This window comes from Trachypithecus francoisi, unplaced genomic scaffold (genome assembly GCF_009764315.1).
Source record: "Trachypithecus francoisi isolate TF-2019V2 unplaced genomic scaffold, Tfra_2.0 Contig01585, whole genome shotgun sequence".
Classification (NCBI taxonomy): domain Eukaryota; kingdom Metazoa; phylum Chordata; class Mammalia; order Primates; family Cercopithecidae; genus Trachypithecus; species Trachypithecus francoisi.
Window position 1 is genome coordinate 6,627,884 of NW_022681444.1, and position 23,208 is coordinate 6,651,091.

The 23,208-nt window shown below is 52.0% G+C and overlaps 1 protein-coding gene across 11 annotated transcripts; it reads left to right on the forward strand.

Annotated features, from left to right (window-relative positions):
• The first annotated feature begins 1,336 nt into the window (after nucleotides 1-1,336).
• On the forward strand, nucleotides 1,337-22,377 carry PHYHD1 (phytanoyl-CoA dioxygenase domain containing 1). Of its 11 annotated transcripts, XM_033193255.1 has the most exons (12): nucleotides 1,337-1,558; nucleotides 2,131-2,248; nucleotides 2,492-2,561; nucleotides 6,827-6,985; nucleotides 14,138-14,213; nucleotides 14,367-14,414; nucleotides 16,829-16,884; nucleotides 16,964-17,026; nucleotides 20,711-20,839; nucleotides 20,941-21,057; nucleotides 21,783-21,909; nucleotides 22,004-22,374. In XM_033193255.1, exons 3-12 carry the CDS (start codon nucleotides 2,529-2,531, stop codon nucleotides 22,087-22,089), a joined length of 894 nt encoding a protein of 297 aa, XP_033049146.1. In that variant the 5' UTR covers nucleotides 1,337-1,558; nucleotides 2,131-2,248; nucleotides 2,492-2,528; the 3' UTR covers nucleotides 22,090-22,374. The 11 variants fall into 11 exon arrangements, with proteins under 11 accessions (XP_033049146.1, XP_033049141.1, XP_033049133.1 ...); XM_033193250.1 differs by lacking the exon at nucleotides 1,337-1,558 and having other exon boundaries at nucleotides 1,941-2,248; nucleotides 2,488-2,561; XM_033193242.1 differs by lacking the exon at nucleotides 1,337-1,558 and having other exon boundaries at nucleotides 1,941-2,248.
• The last annotated feature ends 831 nt before the right edge of the window (nucleotides 22,378-23,208 follow it).

Sequence of the window (23,208 nt, forward strand, 5' to 3'; positions counted from 1 at the left end):
CCTCTCTCCACAGGGACTCTGACCCCTCCAGGTGAACTCAGGCCTAAGCCAAGATTCCCTCCCTCTTCTCCCCCTGCCATGGGCCGACAGGCTGAGCAGCTGGACTGTGACTTCCCTGCTGAGGCCTTTTCTGTTTCCATGGTGGAGGTCCCTCCCCCTGTTTGGTACCCTTCCCACCACCCCCTGTCCCCACTCCCGCCCCCACCCTGGCCTTGAGGCTGTCCAGCGCCTGGAGCAGGAGAGTTCGATCTGGAGCTGGTTTACATTTGGAAAAAACAACCATGTAGAATCACCGCCCACCCACTTCCCAAAGTTGAGCAGAATGAAGTTAGTGGGAGGCTGGGCCTCTTCCGTCCTCCTCCTCCACCCACCCAGGGTTCTCCACTCTGCCTAAAACCACTGTGGTGGTCTTCCCTCTGATTGTAACAGCAATTTCGGAAGCTCAAAAAAATGGTTTAAATTACATTCCACCCAGAACAGCCCCTGCTAACATTTGGTGAACAACTTGTTCGCCAGTTGGTAGGCACTCAGTTCCAGGCCCCGTGCCAAGCTCTTTATCAGTCGCGAAGCATTCATCTTATTTACTGCTCACAGGATCCTTCTGCTAGCCCCAAATTACAGACTGGGAAAGTAAGGCCTGAACATCTGGGACGAAAACACAGTCTGCTTCACTGAGCCTCTACTATAAGCCTTCTGTGGGGGCTCCCAGGGGAATGGCTGGCCCAGCCCGAGGGGACCTCAGTGTTCTTGGCACATGGTAGGCATCTGTCTTTGTTGGGCAGTTGCATCAGAAGGGTTGAGGACAGCTGGGAACACATCCTGCCTCTAGTGAACCTCGTGATTCTGTCGTCTGCCTGCCCCTCACCCAGCCTAAGCCCTCTGAACCAGGAGCGCGAGCTGCACTTACTGCTCCCCGCTGCCCCCTGAATGGCCTGGACCAAGCAGCAGCTCCCAGAGCGGTGGCTCAGCAAACACGACTTGACTCGAGGCCAAGGCTCTTGAGGGCTGAGCAGTGTCCCCATGCACACTCCTGAAACACTTTGTCCCTTCGCAGTTCAGAAGGCATCATTTTGAGGAAGGCAGTGGCCGGTTTTTCAGAGCCAGCGAGTGGCCCTGCCAGCTGCTGAGCAGGGCAAGCTGAGAAGGGTGGCGTGCAGGTGTTGTTCTCTCTTTTTGTTTTTGTTTTTTGTTTTTTGTTTTTGAGATGGAGTCTCACTCTGTCGCCCAGGCTGGAGTGAGTGCAGTGGCATGATCTCGGCTCACTGCAACCTCTGCCTCCTGGGTTCAAGCGATTCTCCTGCCTCAGCCTCCCAAGTAGCTGGGACTACAGGCACGTGCTACCATGCCCGGCTAGTTTTTTGTATTTTTAGTAGAGACGGGGTTTCACTGTGTTAGCCAGGATGATCTTGATCTACTGACCTCATGATCCACCCGCCTCGGCCTCCCAAAGTGCTGGGATTACAGGTGTGTGCCACCGCACCTGGCCTGCGGGTGGTGTTCTGACCTCGGCTCCACTGTGGCAGCCCGACTTGAGATGCCAAGTATCTTGGGCCTGAGAGTGGGTAACAAGAAGCATCTCTCGGCCGGGCGCGGTGGCTCAAGCCTGTAATCCCAGCACTTTGGGAGGCCGAGACGGGCGGATCACGAGGTCAGGAGATCAAGACCATCCTGGCTAACATGGTGAAACCCCGTCTCTACTAAAAATACAAATAGCTGGGCGAAGCGGCGGGCGCCTGTAGTCCCAGCTACTCGGGAGGCTGAGGCAGGAGAATGGCATAAACCCGGGAGGCGGAGCTTGCAGTGAGCTGAGATCCGGCCACTGCACTCCAGCCTGGGCGACAGAGCGAGACTCTGTCTCAAAAAACAAACAAACAAAAAAAAAGAAGCATCTCTCTCCTCATCCCCTTCCTCCTACTAAGATACCCCATGTCTCCTACCTTCCTCTGAGCTGCCAACAGATGCGTTAATTCCCTTCCATAATCCTCTCAGGACCTAGAGGGTTTCAGATCGGTGCTGGGAGGGGCCCAGACAGTTCTCCCCAGGACTTCTTCCACCTTTGGAATGCCCATCACCTGGGGAAGGGAGGTGCCGCACATCCCCCAGGCCAACGCTGCATCCCATTCTATCCAGACTGAGACCTAGAGAGAGGCAGGCGTTCCTCAGAGTCACAGGGAATGGCGGCGCCTGAACTGGGACTCAGCCCAGCTGCTTGGCCTGACCCTCTCAGAGCATAGCTTCCTGGCACCTGGTAAGCAGTCGTGGGGGGTGGTTTCCAGAAAGAAACCCAGAGGGAGCAGATAAAATCCTTGGAGATGGGAAAGGGCAAATCCTGGATTAGTTGTGGAGGTGGGGGAGATCAGCCTGGAGGTCACAGGCTGATCTGGCTGTGTCTGGGGGAGGAGAACTGGGTGGTGGAACCGGGTTTTCTCCGGGTAGCGAAGGGTTAAGTCCTCCCAGGCTCCTAAACTTGGTCCTCCCCACCCGGAGGGAGGCCGCACCTAGAAGCTACCCAGTGCCCTGGTGTCTCCATGGCCTGCCTGAGCCCCTCACAGCTCCAGAAGATAGGAGCCTGCAAGTGGGGACCGGGAGGGTCATGGCGGGTGGGGGGGTTCCTGCCGGACCTTCAGTAGTCCCGGTGCCCAACCCACCCTGTGCCCCATTTTACCGAGGAGGAAAGTGAAGCCCAGAGGAGCGGGTTCCCAACCACAACCCCTCCTGACGTCTTCACACACAGCCTGGGGTGTCTAGATCACAGGCCCCAGGGTGGGGTGGGTGGGGACGTGTGTGTTTAACCGAAAACGAGAGTAAACCCTCGGAACCCACTAGTTCGGCCCTGGGCAGGCGTCAGCAACGTTGCGGGGCGCAGCGCCCAGGAGGGGGCGGAGCCTGCGAGGGACCCAGGAGGGCCCATGTTCGTCCAATCACAAAAGGCTACCTCGTGGGAATTAGTGTAGCACAGCCTTTTAAAAAATCACTCGCTGGGCACGGTGGCTCACGCCTGTAATCCCAGCACTTTGGGAGGCCGAGGCCGGTGGATCACCTGAGGTCGGGAGTTCAAGACCAGCCTGACCAACATGGAGAAACCCCGTCTCTACTAAAAATACAAAATTAGCCGGGGTGGTGGCGCGTGCCTGTAATCCCAGCTGCTCGGGAGGCTGAGGCAGGAGAATCGCTTGAACCCGGGAGGCGGAGGTTGCGGAGAGCTGAGATCACGCCATTGCACTCCAGCCTGGGCAAAAAAAAGCAAAACTCGGTCTCAAAAAATAATAATAATAATCACTCATACACTCTTTCGCTGAGACTTAATATTTTCGTATACATCTCTAGAATCTTTGCTTCAAAGTCTGTTATAACAGCTACCACGAATCAAGTGCTGGACAAGTTTTTTTTTGGGGGGGTGGGCACACTCCCATGCCCAGCTCTGGTTTTTTTTTTTTTTTTTTTTTTGAGATGGAGGTTTGCTCTTTTTGCCCAGGCTGGAGTGCAATGGCGCAATCTCAGCTCATCACAAGCTCTGCCTCCCAGATTCAGACGATTCTCCTGCATTAGCCTCCCAAAGCTGGGATTACAGGCATGTGCCACCACATCCAGCTAATTTTGTATTTTTACTACAGATGGGATTTCACCATGTTGGCCAGGCTTGAACTTCTGACCTCAAGTGATCCACCTGCCTCAGCCTCCCAAAGTGCTGGGATTACAGGCATGAATCACCGTAGCCAGTCCTATTTTTATTTCTGTAGAGATGGGGTCTCACTTTGTTGCCCAGGCTGGTCCCGAACTCCTGGGCTAAAGCGATCCTCCTGCCTTGGCCTTCCAAAGTGCTGGGACAACAAGGCGTGAGCCACCGTGCCCAGCCTGCCAGGTTCAATAAAGGAGGCTGTACTGCTATGCCCATTTGGTAGCCTGAGGGCCAGAGAAAGGAGGGTACTTACTTGGTCAAGTTCTCACAATGGCCAGATAATAATTTATAGCCAGTCTTTGAGAGGAAATATGTTTCTACATGATTTTTATCAGCTGTATTGTGTTCCAGATAGATAAACTATACTTTGCTAAACTAATCCCTTTGCACCTGAGCATTTAGATTACTCCCCACTTAGTGCTGTCATTAAACAAAACTCAGCGAATATCCCCATATGTATATGTATATCTTTGATCTCCTATTGCATAATCTTCCTAAAACAATTTCTAGCTGTGGCTCATGTCTGTAATCCCAGTCCACTTTGTGATGCCAAGGTGGGAGGATTGCTTGTGCCCAGGAGTTCAAGACCAGCTTGGGCAATATAGCAAGACCCCTTCTCTTAAAAAAAAAAAAAAATTGACCAGGCGCGGTAGCTCACGCCTGTAATCCCAGCACTTTGGGAGGCCTAGGCAGGTGGATCACCTGAGGTCAGGAGTTGGAGACCAGCCTGGCCAACATGGCGGAACCCTATCTTTACTGAAAATACAAAAATGTAGCCGGGCATGGTGGTACATGCATGTAATCCCAGCTACTCGGAAGGCTGAGGCTGGAGAATCACTTGAACTTGGGAGGCAGAGCTTGCAGTGAGCCGAGATCATGCTGTTGCACTCCAGCCTGGTCAACAGAGCAAGACTGTGTCTCAAAAATGAAATAAAATAGATAAAATAAAATTAGCCAGGTGTCGTGGTATGCACATGTAGTCCCAGCTACTCGGGAGACTGAGGTGGGGGATTGCTTGAGCCCAGAAGTTCAAGGCTGCAATGAGCTATGAGCTATGATCACATCACTGCTCTCCAGCCTGGGTGACAGAGAGAGACCCTGTCTCTAAAAAAAAAACAAAACAAAACAAAAGAAAAGGGCTGGGCATGGTAGCTCATGCCTGTAATCCCAGCATTTTGGGAGTCCGAGTTGGGTGGATCACCTGAGGTCAGGAGTTTGAGACCAGACCAGCCTGACCAACATGGTGAAACCCCGTCTCTACTAAAAATACAAAAATTAGCCAGGGGTGGTGGCGCATGCCTATAATCTCAACTACTCGGGAGGCTGAGGCAGGAGAATCGCTTAACCCTGAGAGGTGGAGGTTGTAATGAGCTGAGATCATGCCATTGCATTCCAGCCTGGGCAACAAGAGTGAGACTCTGTCTCAAAAAAAAAAAAAAAGAAAAAGAAAAGAAAAGAAAAGAAAGGAAAAAAAGAATTCCTAGCAGTGTATTTGTGTATTTACTGGATCAAGGGTATGCTGCACAGGTTGCTGTGGTTGGCCCAATTCCCAAGGAGGCACTTTTCAGCTTGATACCGATGTGATTAATTCGTAACATGCAGAGCTGGGTGGTCATGAATGGTGTGTGGAAGCCAGAACTGGGATCCCATGGTAGGGAAAGAGGTGTCGTTAACTGGAAACTAGCCTCTTTGTGGGTTTGTGCAGTAGGTGACTTTCTTTTCTTTTCCTTATTTATTTATTTATTTATTTATTTTGAGATGAAGTCTTGCTTGGTCTTCCGGGCTAGAGTGCAGTGGCGTGATCTCAGCTCACTACAACCTCTGCTTGCTGGGTTCAAATGATTCTCCTGTCTCAGCCTCCCAAGTAGCTGGGATTACATGCGCCCACCACCGCACCTGGCTAATTTTTGTATTTTCAGTAGAGACAGGGTTTCACCATGCTGGCCAGGCTGGTCTCCGACTCCTGACCTCCACCTACCTTGGCCTCCCAAACTATTAGGATTATAGGCGTGAGCCACCGTGCCCTGCAGTAGGCGACTTTCAGTGTCCCTGTTGGGGCTAAAACTTGGTAACGCTCTGCAGGCAAATGGGCAGATATTCGTTCTCTCCTTATCTCTCTCAAGAGCCTCAGAATAACAGGACCAGAGGCAAATCAGAAGAAGCCATCTGCTTCCCCTGCATGGCTACCACTGCACTCAAGATAGAACCCAGCTCCCAGCCTGGCCCAGCTCCTGCCACCCTCCTGCCTTCTCTTCCACCCCTCCCCTCACTCTGCCCTATCCATTCCCAATTCCTTATGTTCCTCCCAAATTCAAGGGCTTCTCCTCTTCTCCTCTCTTTTCTTTTCTCTTTTTTTTGAGATGGAGTTTCACTCTTGTTGCCCAGGCTGGAATGCAATGGCATGATCTTGGCTCACTGCAACCTCCACCTCCTGGGTTCAAGCTATTCTCCTGCCTCAGCCTCCTGAGGAGCTGGGATTACAGGTACATGCCATCACACCTGGCCAAGTTTTTGTATTTTTTAGTAGAGACAGGGTTTCACCATGTTGGTCAGGCTGGTCTGGAACTCCCGACCTCAGGTGATCCGCCTGTCTTGGCCTCCCAAAGTGCTGGGATTACAGGCATGAGCCACCGTGCCCAGCCTCCTTTTTCTTTCTTTCTTTTTTTTTTTTTTTGAGATGGAGTCTCATCGGTTGCTGAGGTTGGAGTGCAGTGGTGTGATCTTGGCTCACTGCAACCTCTGCCTCCTGGGTTCAAGTGATTCTCCTGCCTCAGCCTCCCAAGTAGCTGGGACTACAGGCATGCACCACCATGCCCAGCTGATTTTTGTATTTTTAGTAGAGATGAGGTTTCACCATGTTGGCCAGGATGGTCTCGAACTCCTGACCTCAAGTTATTGCCCACCTCAGCCTCCCAAAGTGCTGGGATTACAGGATGAGTCACTGCACCCGGCCTAACTACTTTTTCTTTCATTCAAGCAGCCAATATTGATTGCTCTTTGCTGGGTGCCAGACTCCATGCCTGGGGCTGGGGACAGGGCAGCAAACAGGATACCTGGTCCCACCTTCACACAGCTACAGGGTTGAGGGAAGGGTCAGACAGGAGCATTTGTAGACTGGGGAAGCCCGAGTCTCAATCCTGCCTGCAGTTCCAACAGGATGGATTCCTGGTGCTGGAAGGATTCTTGTCTGCAGAAGAGTGTGTGGCCATGCAACAGAGGATTGGCGAGATAGTGGCTGAAATGGATGTTCCTCTCCACTGCCGCACAGAATTCTCCACCCAGGAAGAGGAGCAGCTTCGAGCCCAGGTACGTGTCTGAGGCACATGAGGATGGGATGTGGCCTTTGAGGGAGGGATTGGTCCCCGGCCAGAGCAGCAGCGTGGAAGGGAGAATCCGAAGGCTCAAGGGTGTCAGGCAAGCCCCTTACACACCTTTCCCTCACTTCTCACTGGGAAGTTATGTTATCAAGTAGGCTTTATAGTCCTTTTTTTTTCTTTTCCTTTTTTCTTTTTTTTAAAACAGAGTCTCACTCTGTTGTCCAGGCTGGAGTTCAGTGGCACGATCTCAGCTCACTGCAACCTCCACCTCCTGGGTTTAAGTGATTCTCCTGCCTCAGCCTCCTGAGTAGCTGGTATTACAGGCATGTGCCACCAGGCCTGGCTAATTTTTGTATTTTTGCTAGAGACAGGGTTTCATCATGTTGGTCAGGCTGGTCTCGAACTTCCGACCTCAGGTGATCCACCCACCTCGGTCTCCCAAAGCGCCGAGATTACAGGCTATTATCCCATTAGACAGGTGGGGAAAATGAGGTTCAGATCACTTGCCCCAAGACACACAGTTAGTAGTGGACAGAGTCAGGATTTCAACCCAGATCTGTCTGATACCAAGTCCCTGCTGTTCCCAGCTTAGGTTTACTTCCTGTTCTCCGGCCACCGAAGGCCACTTTGTGGCCAGCCACCTGGAATGAGCCCAGTGGTCTGGATGACCCCCACCTATGTAACTGTTATCCCCCATGAGACTAGGAACTCAGATTTTCTCCCCCCAATGACCGAATAGGTCACATGATAGGGCCCAGTACAGTTTGCAATGGGTAAATTGAAGACTCTGGGGTCTCCCACACGGTTCTCTTGACCCTTCCTACTTGGAATTTATTATGAGCCTGCTTGGGCCTGGGCCAGGCCAGATCCTGGCACTCACGCTGAGTAGCACCTGCCATCTGGTGGGCATAAGCACAACTACAACAGCCGGAAGCCATCCCAGGGAATGGGGAGAATGGGGTCTTGAGAAGGAGAAAGAACCGGTTAAGGAATGACAGTTTCCTCCAAAAAGCTGGTCTCACTGCTGTACAGCTACCTTCCGTTCGGGGGGATATTGGGGGAAGCAGAGACAGGTCCTGCAGCCAGAGACAGGCAGGTCACTCAAGGGTTCCTAGTAGTAAGAAGGGCCAAATCCTGTGGCCTCCAAACTGCCTTCAGAGGCTAACGGGTTATGGGTTGGGAAGAACATGAGAATAAAGCTGATATATTGGCCGGGCGCAGTGACTCACACCTGTAATCCCAGCGCTTTGGGAGGCTGAGGTGGGCGGATCACCTGAGGTCAGGAGTTTGAAACCAGCCTGGGCAACATGGTGAAACCCTGTTTCTACTAAAAACATAAAAATTAGCCGGGCCTAGTGGTGAGTGCCTGTAATCCCAGCTACTTGGGAGGAGAATCGCTTGAACCCAGGAAGCAGAGGTTGCAGTGGGCTGAGATCATGTCACTGCACTCCAACCTGGGCAACAGAGCAAGACTCCTGTCTCAAAAAAAAAAAAAAAAAGCTGATATATCTTGGTTTAAAATATGTGCAAAGAAAAGAGATTGGCATGGTGCCCAGCACTCAGTAACATCCTCAATATTCACTCTTGATACTGTGAGGAAAAAAAGAGATCAGTGGGCGTCCTGTCTCATTCTCTTGGGTTACCTCCAGCTTTCCTTGTCTGAGCTATTTTACAACACTGTAAGTTGGATAAAACTGATAATAATGCACATGATACTTGTCCAAGTAGGGGGGTCAGTGCTACTCTGTTCCAGTCACGTTACCGTGAACTGGGTCCTGGGGAATGCAATTATTGCCCTGAGGATAGAACAGTTGGGCAGCTGGGTTTGGTGGCTCATGCCTGTAATCCCAGCACTTTGGGAGGCCAAGGAGGGAGGATTGCATGAGCCGAGGAGTTCGAAACTAGCCTGGTCAACAAAGTGAGACCTCTGTCTCTACAAAAAAGTTTTTAAAAATTAGCTGGGCATGGTGGTATATGCCTGTGGTCCCAGCTACATGGGAGGCTGAGGCAGAAGGATCATTTGGGGCCAGGAGGTTGAGGCTGCAGTGAGCTATGATCATGCCACTGCACTCCAGTCTGGGTGGGTGATAGAGACCCTGTCCCTGTCTCAGAAGAAAAAAAAAAAAAAAAAAAAAAAAAAACCGTTTGCGTCTATCTCTAAATTAATTTCAAGGGCCGGGAATGGTGGCTTACACCTGTAATCTCAGCACTTTGGGAGGCTGAGACAGGCAGATTGCTGGAGGTCAAGAGTTTGAGACTAGCCTAAGGAACATGATGAAACCCGGTCTCTACCAAAAATACAAAAATTAACTGGGCATGGTGGTAGGCGCCAGTGGTCCCAGCTACTTGGATGGCTGAGGCAGGAGAATCACCTGAACCCTGGAGGGAGAGGTTACAGTGAGCTGAGATCGTGCCATTCACTCCAGCCTGGGTGACAGAGCAAGATTCTATCTCAAAAAAAAAAAAAAATTTGTTTCAGTATTCCTTAGTATCTACATACATGTGTGTGTAATTCTTGGAATTCTCCTTTGAACCAATTGTAACATCTTACTGGTTCCCTTGTGAAATAACGAATTCAGTAAAATCATTGAGATATGCTTAGCATCATTACCTTTAATATTTTTGCTGTCCAGGCATGGTGGCTCAAGCCTATAATCCCAGCACTTTGCGAGGCCAAGGCAGCGGGCAAATCGCTTGAGCTCAGGAGTTTGAGACCCGCCTGGGCAACATGGTGAAACCCTGTCTCTACAAAAAATACAAAAAAAAAAAAAAAGAAAGCTGGGCGCAGTGGCTCACGCCTGTAATCCCAGCACTTTGGGAGTCCGAGGTGGGTGGATCACTTGAGGTCAGGAGTTTGAGACCAGGCTGGCCAGCATGGTGAAACCCCATCTCTACCAAAAATATAAAAAATTAGCCAGGTGTGGTGGTACATGCCTGTGGTCCTAGCTACTCAGGAGGCTGGGGCAGGAGAATCACTTGAACCCAGGAGGCGTAAGTTGCAGTGAGCCGAGATCGTGCCACTGCACTTCAGCCTGGGGTGACAGAGTGAGGCTCCGTTTAAAAAAAAAAAATTAGTCATGGCCCGGCATGGTGGCTCATACCTGTAATCCCAGCACTTTGGGAGGCCAAGGCAGGCAGATTACTTGAGCCCAGGAGTTCAACACCAACCTGAGCAACATGGCGAAACCCCATCCCTACCAAAAATACAAGAAAATTAGTTGAGAGTGGTGGTGCGCGCCTGTAATCTCAGCTACTTGGGAGGCTGAGACAGGAGGATCACTTGAACCCAGGAGATGGAGGTTGCGGTGAGCTGAGATTGCGCCACTGGACTCCAGCCTGGGTGACAGAGTGAAACCCTGTCTCAAAAAACAAAACAAACAAACAAAAAAAAATTAGGCATGGTGTGAACCTGTAGTTCTAGCTACGTGGGAGGCTGAGGTAGAAGCATCACCTGAACTCAGGAAGTCAAGGCTACAGTGAACCGTGATCTCAATGCACGACTGCACTCCAGCCTGGACAACAGAACAAGACACTGTCTCTCTCTAAAAAAAAAAAAAAAAAAGCCTGGTGCAGTGACTCACGCCTGTAATCCCAGGACTTTGGGAGGCCGAGGTGGGCGGATCACCTGAGGTTGGGAGTTCAAGACCAGCCTGACCAACATGGACGTTGCAGTGAGCCAAGATCGCGCTAATGCATTCCAGCCTGGGCAATTAAGAGTGAACCTCTGTCTCAAAAACAAACAAACAAACAAACAAAGCACCTTGGCTGGGCACAGTGGCTCACACATGTAATCCCAGCACTGTGGGAGGCCGAGGTAGGCAGATCACGAGGTCAGGAGATCGAGATCATCCTGGCTAACACAGTGAAACTCCGTCTCTACTAAAAAAATACAAAAAATTGGCCGGGCGCGGTGTCTCAAGCCTGTAATCCCAGCACTTTGGGAGGCCGAGACGGGCGGATCACGAGGTCAGGAGATCGAGACCATCCTGGCTAACATGGTGAAACCCCGTCTCTACTAAAAACTACAAACAACTAGCCGGGCGAGGTGGCGGCGCCTGTAGTCCCAGCTACTTGGGAGGCTGAGGCAGGAGAATGGCGTGAACCCGGGAGGCGGAGCTTGTAGTGAGCTGAGATCCGGCCACAGCACTCCAGCCGGGGTGACAGAGTGAGACTCCGTCTCAAAAAAAAAATACAAAAAATTAGCTGGGCATAGTGGCGGCTGCCTGTAGTCCCTGCTACTCCAGAGGCTGAGGCAAGAGAATGGCATGAATCTGGGAGGCAGAGCTTGCAGTGAGCCGAGATCGCGCAACAGCACTCCAGCCTGGGCAACAGAGCGAGACTCTGTCTCAAAAAAAAAAAAAAAGACACCTCAATTTCCTCTTCTATAAAATTGGGATTATAGCAGACCCTACCTCTTTGAAAACCCAAAGCTCAGTGAGATAACATACGTACAGGCATGTCTCGGAGATATTTCAGGTTTGGTTCCAGACCACTGCAATAGAGCCAGAATTTTTTTGTTTTGTTTGTTGTGAGATGGATTCTCACTCCTGTCACGCGGGCTGGAGTGCAGTGGCATGATCTTGGCTCACTGCAACCTCCACCTCCCGAATTCAGGCAATTCTTCTTCCTCAGCCTCCCAAGTAGCTGGGATTACAGGCGTGTGCCCACACGCCCTGCTAATTTTTGTATTTTTAGTAGAGGTGTGGTTTTGTCATGTTGGCCAGGCTGGTCTCGAACTCCTGACCTCAGGTGATCCACCCGCCTTGGCCTCCCAAAGTGCTGGGATTACAAGCCTGAGGCACGGCACCCAGCCTAGAGCCAGGATTTAAACCCAAGGATTTCAGCTCCAGAATCTGTGTCCTAACTGCTATAAGATTCAGCCTCTGGCTGAAGCCTCCAAGAATTGAGGAGGTCAGTCGCCCAGGCTGGAGTGCAGTGGCCAGATCTCAGCTCACTGCAAGTTCCACCTCCTGGGTTTATGCCATTCTCCTGCCTCAGCCTCCCGAGTAGCTGGGACTACAGGCGCCCGCCACCTCACCTGGCTAGTTTTTTGTATTTTTTTTAGTAGAGACGGGGTTTCACCGTGTTAGCCAGGATGGTCTCGATCTCCTGACCTCGTGATCCGTCCGTCTCAGCCTCCCAAAGTGCTGGGATTACAGGCTTGAGCCACCGTGCCTGGCCTATTTTATTTTATTTTTATTATTATTATTTTTTGAGACGAATCTCGCTCTGTTGCCTAGGCTGGAGTGCAGTGGCACAATCTCGGCTCACTGCAAGCTCTCCCTCCCTGGTTCACGCCATTCTCCTGCCTCCACCTCCTGAGTAGCTGGGACTACAGGCACCCGCCACCACGCCCAGCGAATATTTTGTATTTTTTAGTAGAGACGGGGTTTCACCCTGTTAGCCAGGATGGTCTCAATCTTCTGACCTCGTGATCTGCCCGCGTCAGCCTCCCAAAGTGCTGGGATTACAGGCGTGAGCCATCACGCCCAGCCTATTATTATTATTATTATTTTTTATTTTTTTAATTAATTAATTAATTTTTTTTTTTTGAGACAGAGTCTTGCTCTTTCGACCGGGCTGGAGTGCAGTGGCCGGATCTCAGCTCACTGCAAGCTCCGCCTCCCGGGTTTTAGCCATTCTCCTGCCTCAGCCTCCCGAGTAGCTGGGACTACAGGCGCCCGCCACCTCGCCCGGCTATTATTTACTTTTTAAAATTTTTTTGACATGGAGTCTCACGCTGTCACCTGGGCTGGAGTGCAATGGTGCGATTTCAGCGCACTGCAACCTCCACCTCCCGGGTTCAAGCGATTCTCCTGCCTCAGCCTCCCGAGTAGCTGGGATTACAGGTGCCTGCCACCACACCTGGCTAATTTTTTGTATTTTTATTTTTATTTTTTCCTGAGACGGAATTTTGTTCTCGTTGCCCAGGGTGGAGTACAATGGTGCGATCTTGGCTCACCACAACTTCCGCCTCCCAAGTTCAAGTGATTCTCCTACCTCAGCCTCCCAAGTAGCTGGGATTACAGGCATGCACCACCATGCCCAGCTAATTTTGTATTTTTAGTAGATACGGGGTTTCTCCACGTAGGTCAGGCTGGTCTTGAACTCCTGACCTCAGATGATCCGCCCGCCTCAGCCTCCCAAAGTGCTGGGATTACAGGGGTGAGCCACCACACCTGGTCAGTTGTATTATTATTACCTTTTTTTTTTTTTTGAGACAGAGTCTTGTTCTGTCGCCCAAGCTGGAGTGCAGTGGCCCGATCTCGGTTCACTGCAAGCTCTGCCTCCTAGGTTCACGCCATTCTGCTGCCTCAGCCTGCTGAGTAGCTGGGACTACAGGCGCCCGCCACTGTGCCCGGCTAATTTTTTGTATTTTTTTAGTAGAGACGATGTTTCATCTGTGTTAGCCAGGATGGTCTCGATCTCCTGACCTCGTGATCCGTCCACCTCGGCCTCCCAAAGTGCTGGGATTACAGGTGTGAGCCACTGAGCCACTGAGCCCACCCTTCTGTTTTTTTCAAGATAGAGTCTCACTCTGTTGCCCAGGCTGGAGTGCCGTAGTGCAATCTCGGCTCACTGCAACCTCTGCCTGCCAGGTTCAAGCAATTCTCCTGCCTCAGCCTCCTGAGTACCTGGGACTACAGGTGCCCACCACACCCAGCTAATTTTCATATTTTTAGTAGAGACTAAGTTTCACCCTGTTGGCCAGGCTGGTCTTGAACTCCTGGCCTCAAGTGATCTGCCGCCTAAGCCTCTCAAAGTGCTGGGATTACAGGTGTGAGTCCTTAAGCCCGGCCATTATTATTCCTTTTTTACAGATGAGAAATCAAGTCTTGGTGACATAAAACCAGGGGCCCAAGGCTACCAGGGAACCAGCCCTGTACCACTCTAGCATCCATGTTCTGAATCACAGTATAGTGAGGTTCCCAAGAAATTCCGTGTTTGCATCTTTGGGGTATGCTTTCAGGCATTTCAAGTTCCGGCTCACTGTCTGTGCCGTAGTGGACAAGTTTGAGAAGCCCCCAGGGGGTCTGTAACCCTGTGGCTGTAGGAAGTTTCTGAATCCACCTCCCTCTTTGCCAGGCCCAGCTCTGACCCTGGGATGCTATCTCAGTCCTCTGATGTCCCCTTTCCACAGGGCAGCACAGACTATTTCTTGAGCAGTGGTGACAAGATTCGATTCTTCTTTGAGAAAGGCGTTTTTGACGAGAAAGGTTTGGAGCTGGGGCCCTAGAGCTGGGCAGGAGCCATGGTGAGGGTAGGCTGGACTCGGGGATCTGCTCCCAGGGATGGAAGAGTGCTGAGGCCAGCTGCCCATGGAAGGCTAGACACCAGTTCTCTGCCTTTATCTGTTCTTTGTGCCACAGGAAATTTCCTGGTCCCTCCGGAGAAATCCGTCAACAAAATTGGCCACGGTGAGCAGGGGCTTGGGGGTGCAGGAAAGAAGATGGGGAACTGGCCGGGAGTGGTGGCTGACACTTGTAATCCTAACACATACTTTGAGAAGTCAAGGCGGGTGGATCACTTGAGGTCAGGAGTTCAAGACCAGCCTGGCCAACATAGAAAAAATTAGATGAGGCCGGGCGCGGTGGCTCAAGCCTGTAATCCCAGCACTTTGGGAGGCCGAGATGGGCGGATCACGAGGTCAGGAGATCGAGACCATCCTGGCTAACACGGTGAAACCCCGTCTCTACTAAAAAAATACAAAAAATTAGCCGGGCGAGATGGCGGGCACCTGTAGTCCCAGCTACTCGGGAGGCTGAGGTGAGAGAATGGCGTAAACCCGGGAGGCGGAGCTTGCAGTGAGCTGAGATCCGGCCACTGCACTCCAGCCCGGGCGACAGAGCGAGACTCCGTCTCAAAAAAAAAAAAAAGAAAAAATTAGGTGACTGTAGTGGCGCACACCTGTAGTCCCAGCTACTCAGGAGGCTGAGGCAGGAGAATCGTTTGAACCGGGGAGGCGGGTGTTGCAGTGAGCCAAGATCGTGCCATTGCACTCCAGCTTGACTGGGTGACAGAGACAGTGAGACCCTGTTCAAAAAAAAAAAGAACGGGGAAACTGAAGCCTGAAGAATTTAGGAGCCTTAATGAAAGCCCATAGTGGCTGGGCTTAGTGGCTCACGCCTGTAATCCCAGCACTTTGGGAGGCCAAGGTGGGCGGATAACCTGAGGTCGGGAGTTCAAAACCAGCCTGACCAACATGGAGAAACCCCATCTCTACTAAAAATACAAAATTAGCCGAACATAGTGGCACATGCCTCTAATCCCAGCTACTCGGGAGGCTGAGGCGGGAAAATGGCTTGAACCTGGGAGGTGGAGGTTGCAGTGAGCCGATATCGCACCGTTGCACTCTAGCCTGGGCAACAAGAGTAAAACTCTGTCTCAAAAAAAAAAAAAGAAAAAAGAAAAAAAGAAAGCCCATAGTAAGTTAGTGGTCGGGTAAATGGCATTTGTGGCTGCAGGCTCCCCTCTGGTCTTCGGCCCCTCTGCTAATCATGACACTGCTGCCACAGCACTGGGGATAGGGGGTCACCTGATTCCCCCCAACAGATGGGCATGTGCAGGCTCTTCCACTCTCTACTGCCTGGCCTGGGGGAGCTCCTGGGTCCAGTGCTCCCTGGAGCCACCCTAAGGGGCATCTGACCTGCTGGCAGGGTCTCTATTCTGACACCCCAAAGTCAAGTAAGAAAACCCTCATTTTTTTTCTTTAGGATCATACATTATAATTTGTGTTGTAGACTGCTTATTTATTTTGTAAAATAAAATTGAGATGAGGTCTCGTTATGTTGCCTAGGCTGGTCTTCAACTACTGGGCTCAAGTGATCCTCCTGCCTTGGCCTCCCAAAATGCTGGGATTATAGGCATAAGCTACTGCACTTGGCCTGGAAAGCTTATTGTTAAACCTGAAGTTGTATCATGGTAGGCTTGTAGACAAATTGTGGTAAAATACATGTAAGATTTACCATACCATGATAACCGCTTTAAAGTATGTAACTCGGTCGAGCATGGTAGCTCATGTCTGTAATCCCAGCACTTTGGGAGGCCAAGGCAGGTGGATCACAAGGTCAGGAGTTTGAGACCAGCCTGGCCAATATGGTGAAACCCCATCTCTACTAAAAATATAATAATTAGCTGGGAATGGTGGCGCACGCCTGTAGTCCCAGCTGCTCAGGAGGCAGAGGCAGGAGAATTGCTTGAATCCAGGAGGTGAGGGTTGCAGTGAGCTGAGATTGTGCCACTGCACTCCAACCTGGGTGACAGAGTGAGACTCCATCTCAAAAAAAAAAAAAAAAAAAAAAAAAAACAGTACGTAGCTCATGGCGTTAAATGCATTCAATCTTATGTTTATGACAATGAGGGACTATCCCATGCCAGGCCCTGGGCTGTCCCTGCACATTCATTAGCCCATCGAGTCCCACAGTAGTCCTGCCTCCCAGGTGCTTCTAATCCTCATTTGACAGAAGAGGAAACTGAGGCTCACAGGAGAGAAATGGTTACCCGAGGTCACACAGACCAAATGGTGGCACCGAGATTGCTGCACAAGATTGGCGCCAAGGAGCCCTTAGCCATCTGTGAGGGGTGGGGATTCGGGGCTGGACTGAGCTTCCCAGATGGCCAGAAGGTCAAGAATAAGGGCATGGGTGGCATAGGGCCTGGGTGGGGGGAAGGCTCCCGTGGAGCCCATTACTCGGTTGTAAACAGGCAGAAGGGTTAATGCATACAAAATAGGTGAGAATGTCAAAGTGAGCCTGAGTGTGGGTGCCCAGAGCTGGGTGTGGAGGGACACATGGGCCCGAGATGGCGCTGACAGCCTCCTTCTGTCCCGCAGCTCTGCACGCCCACGACCCTGTCTTTAAGAGCATCACGCACTCCCGCAAGGTGCAGGTGAGCAGAGGTGGGGGTGAGGGCCAGGAGGCTGGGCCATGGGTGGCAGGCTAGCAGCATGACCTTTGCCCCCCTCCAGACCTTGGCCAGAAGTCTGGGCCTCCAGATGCCCGTGGTGGTGCAGAGCATGTACATCTTTAAGGTAAACTCCTTGTCCTGGCCTCAGTTTACCGTCTGTAAAATGGGCAGACTGCTCATACCAAGCCCTTCCGTACAATGGGCAAAAGTTGCTGGAATTATTCTGTTGGTGGGAGAACATGGAAAATCGGTCTCCTCTGGCTAAAGCACCTGGAACTTAGTTGATGCTGTTAAAATTTGGTGGTAGGGGCTGGGCGTGGTGGCTTATGCCTGTAATCCCAGCACTTTGGGAGGCTGAAGTGGGCAGATCACTTGAAGTCAGGAGTTCGAGATTAGCCTGGCCAACATGGAGAAACCCCATCTCTATTAAAAACAAAAATTAGCCAGCCATGGTGGCACACACCTGTAGTCCCAGCTACTCGGGAGGCTGAGGCAGGAGAATTGCTTGAACCCAGGAGGTGGAGGTTACAGTGAGTGGAGACCACGCCAATGCACTCCAGCCTGGGTGACACAGCAAGGCTCCATCTCAAAAAAAAAAAAAAAAAAATTTGACTGGGCACGGTGGCTCACACCTGTAATCCCAGCTCTCAGGGAGGCAGACGTGGGAGGATAGCTTGAGCCCAGGAGTTCGAGACCTGCCTGGGCAATATAGTGAGACCCCATTCTCCACAAAAAGGAAGAAAAAAAAAGACAAAAAAAAAATTTGGTGGTAGGAGGGAGGGTCATCCCTAGGCCTCCCTCGACCTCCCTCCTCCCTTCTTTGGCAATTGAAATGCTGTGCTCCCAGCTTTCAAGGCCCAGCTCAGTGCCACCTCCTTTAAGAAGCCTTCCAGAACACCTGAGAAAAGAAGGACCTGTCTGACTCTGGGGCTGGAAGGCTCAACTGCTGGCCTGCATCCTAGCCTCTCCCTCCAGTCCTTGCCCCCCTCTGCTTTGTGATCTTGTTAGGCATGTGTGTGCTTGCACATGCTAGGAGCTCGTTGGGCGGTGGGGGGTTCTCTTTGCATCCCTCCTGGGGCTGGCACACGGTAGCTGCTCAGCAGCTGGGTGTTGAGGTAGCTGGGTGAGAGAGAGGAAAATGCCTGTGGCCAGGGCAGCAGCATCCTGTGACTCTCAGAGCAAGCCCAGCTCCTCTCTGCTCTCCTCTGTCCTCACCAGGCTTTTCCTCTCTCTTGCAGCAACCTCACTTTGGCGGTGAAGGTGAGCTGAGAGCTGTGGGCCCCTGAAAAGGCCATGGGTGGGACATCTAAGACCGCAGTGGTTCTCAGATCTTTAGAAGGAGGGAAAGCGCTTGCTCCTGTCTGCTGTAGGAGCCTGGGCCGGAGAGGAGGAGCCGCCTTCCATTCCTTCCTCTGAAAGCGGATTGGGAAGGAAATCTTGTGTCTTTGGCATAGTGGGTCCTGAACCTGCCACCAACCCCAGCTAGTTAAAAATACAGATTTCCTAGGCCAGGCGTGGTGGCTCACGCCTGTAATCCCAGCACTTTGGGAGGCAGAGGTGGGCGGATCACCTGAGGTCAGGAATTCGAGACCAGCCTGGCCAACATGTTGAAACCCTATCTCTACTAAAAATAGAAAAATTAGGTGGGTGTAGTAGCGCACACCTGTAGTCCTAGCTACTCAGGAGGCTGAGGCAGGAGAATCGCTTGAACCCAGAGGCGGAGGTTGCAGTGAGCCAAGATCACACCACTGCACTCCAGCCTGGGCGACAGAGTGAGACTCTGTCTCAAAAACAAACAAACAAAAACACCAAACCAAAACAAACAAACAAAAAAAACAGATTCCTGGGCCCTAGTCACTGAGATCTTGAGCCAGTAGGGCTGCATGGGACTGGGAATCCATTTGTTTTTTTTTTTGAGACAGATTTTCATTCTTGTCACCCAAGCTAGAATGCAATGGCACAATCTCAGCTCACTACAACCTCCGCCTCTCCGGTTCAAGTGATTCTCCTGCCTCAGCCTCCCGAGTAGCTGGGATTACAGGTGTCCACCACCACGCCCAGCTAATTTTTTGTATTTTTAGTAGAGACAGGGTTCCACCATGTTGACCAGGCTGGTCTCGAACTCCTGACCTCAGGTGATCCACCTGCCTCAGCCTCCCAAAGTGCTGGGATTACAGGGATGAACCACCACGCCCAGCCCTGGAATCTGTGTTTCTAACAAGTTTCCTGGAGGAGGACTCCAGGAAAATTGCTGATCTAGTTCCACACCCTACCCCATGCAGTCACCCTTTACAGCCTCCTTGGTAGGTGATTATCCACTTCTGTTCAAATACCTCTGGTGCTAGGGAGCTCACCCCCTCTCAGGAAGCCCTTTCCTTCCTTGCATGAGCCCAAGTTGGCCTCCTTGTGACCACCCCCTTCTTCCACCATTCAGCCTGTATGCAGTTCCCCAAAGGGATGACCATCCCCACCCTTAGCCTTCTCTGCCTGAGTCCAGCTCTCCCAGTTCCTTCCACCATTCCTCTCCCAAATGTTTCAAAGCCCCTTCCATTTCAAACGTTCCTTTGGAGGTCTGTCTTAAAGTTTGGTGTTCAGAAAACACGCAGTTGCCCGGGAAGGAAGGAGGTGAGACAGGAGCCTGTTTATTCTGTTGTTGAGGAGCACGTTCCTTTGTTCGGTGGTTCCGCATCCTAACTGTGCCCCAGCATCGTGGCGGGAGGTTTTTAAAAATGTGGATGCTGGCCAGGAGCGGTGGTTCACGCCTGTAATCCCAGCACTTTGGAAGGCCGAGGGGGGAGATCACCTAAGGTCAGGAGTTCAAGACCAGCCTGGCCAACATGGTGAAACCCCATCTCTACTAAAAATATGAAAATTAGCCGGGCGTGGCGGTGCATGCCTGTAATCCCAGCTATGCGGGAGGCTGAGGCAGGAGAATCGCTTGAATACGGGAGGTGGAGGTTGCAGTGAGCCAAGATCGCGCCACTGCACTCCAGCCTGGGCGACAGAGCCAGACTCCGTCTCAAAAAAATAATAATAATAAAGAAATGTGGATGCCTGATCACAGCATCTCCCCGCTTTGCACCCAACTTCCCAATCTTTTTTTTTTTTTTGAGAGGGAGTCTCGCTCTGTCACCCAGACTGGAGTGTAGTGGCACAATCTCGGCTCACTGCAAGTTCTGCCTCCCGAGTTCAAGCAATTCTCCTGTCCCAGCCTCCCAAGTAGCTGGGATTACAGGTGCCCGCCACCACACCTGGCTAATTTTTGTATTTTTAGTAGAGACAGGGTTTCACCATGTTGGCCAGGCTGGTTTTAAATTGCTGACCTCAGGTGATCCAACTGCCTCGGCCTCCCAAAGTGCTGAGATTATAGGTGTTAGCCACCACGCCAAGCTCCAGCTTCTCAAACTTATGCCACTGGGTGAACCATCTGGTGGCTGGGGGCCACTCGTCCCCGGTTAAGAAGGGTGGCTTGAGTTATCTCACTGGAATTAAACAGTAGTGCTACTTTATATCAAGCAGTTACATGGTTGGGCCCTAAGCACTTTTCATACATCATCTCATAGAATCCTCCAGCACCCTGTGAGGTAGGTTGTTGTTGGAGCCACTTTACAGTTTAGGAAGTTGAAGCTTTGAGAGGTGAAATCACTTTGCCTTAGAGTCCTGGGCCAGGAAGTGATGAGATTCTGACCAATTGTGGGAAGGCTGGCCCTGAAGAGCACCCAGAGGACTGAGGAGTGGGTAATGAGGCCAAGGTGAGGTGGGACCAGGCAAAAGGATGGGGTTCTCACTCCCCGTGGGCCTGCTGTAGTCTCCCCTCATCAGGACGCCTCCTTCCTGTACACGGAGCCCCTGGGCCGGGTGCTGGGCATATGGATCGCAGTGGAGGACGCCACGCTGGAGAACGGCTGTCTCTGGTTCATCCCTGGCTCCCACACCAGTGAGAAACCCTGTCTCTTCTGCCCACTTGGGACTCCCCACCCCCTAGGGAGAGGGACCCCGAGAAAGAAGGAGTTTAAGGCTCTCCATCTTGGCCTGCAGGTGGCGTGTCAAGAAGGATGGTCCGGGCCCCTGTTGGCTCAGTGCCTGGCACCAGCTTCCTCGGGTCAGAGCCAGCCCGGGATAACAGCCTCTTTGTGCCCACCCCAGTGCAGAGAGGTAGGCAGATGCAGAGGGCAGAGAGGCAGGGGGCTGAGTCCATCAGTCTGTGCCTGCTCGACTACCCAGCATCCAAGAGGTTGCCCTCGGGGTCATCTGAGGGCAGTGACGTCACAGAAAGAGGAGGGCTGGATGGGGGCTGGAAGTCAGGAAGCAGCATGTTTTCCTGCAAGCTGACCCAGATCACGCTAGAATCCACACTCGGCTACTTATAGGCTGTTTCTCTGGGCAAATGACTGACTCCCTGAGCCTGAATTTCCCCAAACGTGAAGTGGGAAGTCAGTGAGATGATAAATACGTGGATACAGAGTCTGCCTAGTGCATGGCCACTGCTCAACCAATGTCGGCTGTTGGGCGGGTCCTTTCTCTTATGAAAAGGGAAAACCAATGTGTAACTCAGCATCACCAGAGAGGTCCCAGTGGACTGGCACAGTGCAGAGGGCTTCTGCCTGATCCTGCAAAGACCTCGGGAGGGCAGGCCCTTCCTAAGGCTTGCCAAGGCCGCAGTCCACAGCAGAGGGGACTCGATCCCAGAGGAACTCGCATCTCAACAGCTTAGCTTCCGACCCTGTGGGAGGCTGCAGGTGCCTGAGCTTTCAGGGAAGGGAATGGGGATGGATGGGGGCCACAAAACCACTGGAGGGAGGAGGGCCCGTGTCCCTTCCTGCCCTGGGGAGGGGGGATGTGGGGCTAGTGGGTTCCTGACCTGCTTGTGTCTCTACCAGGGACCCTGGTCCTCATCCATGGAGAAGTGGTGCACAAGAGCGAGCAGAACCTCTCTGACCACTCGCGCCAGGCCTACACTTTCCACCTCATGGAGGCCTCTGGTACCACCTGGAGCCCAGAGAACTGGTAGGTGACAGGGTGGGTGTGTGCGCCCGACAGTCCCCTGGAGGCTGGGAGCAGTGACCCTGCACCTTAAGGTTATCTCCTCTATCTTCTGCAGGCTCCAGCCAACAGCTGAACTGCCCTTTCCCCCACTGTACACCTAAAGGCTTTCAACGGGCAGGAGCCCTGACCCCTCCCAGGTGAAGCTGTGAGCTGCAAACACCAGCATCTTGCTCAGCCTCTTGGTTGCAACAGGGAGGTCTTGTCTCCCCTCCTGGGCTTTCCTCCTGCCCTGTGAGCAGCAGCCTGGGCTGGGTAAGGAGCTTCCCTAAGATCTTCATCTCTCTGCCTCCCTACTGCCCCAACATAGCCTTGAGGAGGCTTCTCAGCCACCAAAGGGTTCTGGCCCCTTCTCACTCTCCTCTCCTCTCAGATGGAACTCTGGTTATTATGGTGTTAGTTATCGAATAAAAATGACTTCAGAATGCAGCTTCCCCACTGAGCCTTCTTTTCCAAGCAGCATTGCTTTCCAGACAAGAAAACTGCTTTCCAGGCCGGGTGCAGTGGCTCACGCCTGTAATCCCAGCACTTTGGGAGGCCGAGGCGGGCAGATCACCTGAGGTCGAGAGTTTGAGATCAGTTTGACCAACATAGAGAAACCCTGTCTCTACTAAAAATACAAAAAATTAGCCAGGCATGGTGGCGCATGCCTATAATCCTAGCTACTCGGGAGGCTGAGGCAGGAGAATAGCTTGAACCCGGGAGGCGGAGGTTGCGGTGAGCCGAGATCACGCCACAGCACTCCGGCCTGGGCAACAAGAGCAAAACTCCATCTCAAAAAAAAAAAAAAAAAAAATTGCTTTCCAGACAAGATGCTAAAATGCATCCCAGGTACCCCAGCCCTGTTTGGCGTGGCTTGTATGATTTTAATAAGTAACATTTAGTGGGCACTCACTGTATGCCCCGCTCTGTGCTGAGACCTTCACAGGCTTTACCTCATAGAATCCTCACTAGGAGAGGTAAGTGCCATTATCATCTGTACTTACAGAAGAAGACGCTGAGCTAAGGAGAGGGTAAATGACCTGCCCAAGTCACAGCTGCTCGGTTGTTCAGCAGGCTCAGCCTCATGCAGAGCCCGTGCTCCTAACCTTGACACTGCCTCATCTTCCCTTCTTGGGGAGCAGAGATGCCCAGAGCTAGGAATCCAGAGTTCCAGGTTCTGGTCCTGACTCCGTGAACAACTTGCTCCCTGGTCTCAGGCCAGGGCCTTTCCTTCCTCTGGGCTTGTTTCCTCCCATGTCCAGTAAGGGGGCCAGTCTAGGG